At 61.8% G+C, this 621-nt stretch overlaps 1 protein-coding gene across 7 annotated transcripts in view; it reads left to right on the top strand.

Moving 5' to 3' along the window:
* The window catches only part of LOC119593064 (irregular chiasm C-roughest protein-like), a 46,047-nt gene extending 45,426 nt beyond the window's left edge, over nucleotides 1-621 (top strand). For 5 of the 7 annotated variants that reach the window (XM_037941969.1, XM_037941974.1, XM_037941975.1 and 2 more), the window contains one exon: nucleotides 75-621. In XM_037941969.1, the coding sequence (XP_037797897.1) occupies nucleotides 75-545 (471 nt within the window). In that variant the 3' untranslated portion in view covers nucleotides 546-621. The remainder of the gene's footprint in view (nucleotides 1-74) is intronic. The other 2 variants (XM_037941976.1, XM_037941973.1) reach the window with 1 other exon arrangement.

The raw sequence follows: 621 nt of genomic DNA, 5'->3' as shown, positions 1-621 counted from the left end.
ATGAAGGAGCAAACCATGAGCAACCACGTTTTCCTATTGACGACTAACCCTTTGACCCCCCCCCCCCTTTCCAGCAGGACGGCCCCAACAACAACAGCGGGGGCTACGTGCAGTACGTCGACTACTCGAGGGACTACAACCCGCCGCCGCCCGTCAGCTACAACCGCAACTCAATGTACGCGAGCGGCGGGGCGCCTCTCAATAACGTGGATCCCCGCTACTCCGCCGCCTACGGGAACCCATACCTCCGCGTCCCCGCCAGCTCCCGGGCGGCACACGGCGTCTACGGGACGACCGGCGGCGCTGGCACTGGCGGGGCCCCTGCTGTGCCTCCGCCGCCGGCATCGTCGCTGGGGGGCACGGCGGAGAATCTGTACAACGGAAACGCCGCCATCCTCAATAATAACCTCAACAACAGCAATAACAACGCGAACTACGGTCAGATAGGCCGGCCGAATATACGGGCGAGCGGGACCATGAACAATCAGTATATTATGGTGCCGCAGGGTGAGATGCGGCACGGGGTACACGGGACGCACATATAAGGCGGCACCCCGGGTTCCACTGGCACTCGAGAACCACAGGAAACAAAGACTCGACGCTTCATAATCGGAGCGAGAG

This window comes from Penaeus monodon, chromosome 31, assembly GCF_015228065.2.
Source record: "Penaeus monodon isolate SGIC_2016 chromosome 31, NSTDA_Pmon_1, whole genome shotgun sequence".
Classification (NCBI taxonomy): domain Eukaryota; kingdom Metazoa; phylum Arthropoda; class Malacostraca; order Decapoda; family Penaeidae; genus Penaeus; species Penaeus monodon.
This window is presented reverse-complemented; position numbering and strand designations above follow the sequence as displayed.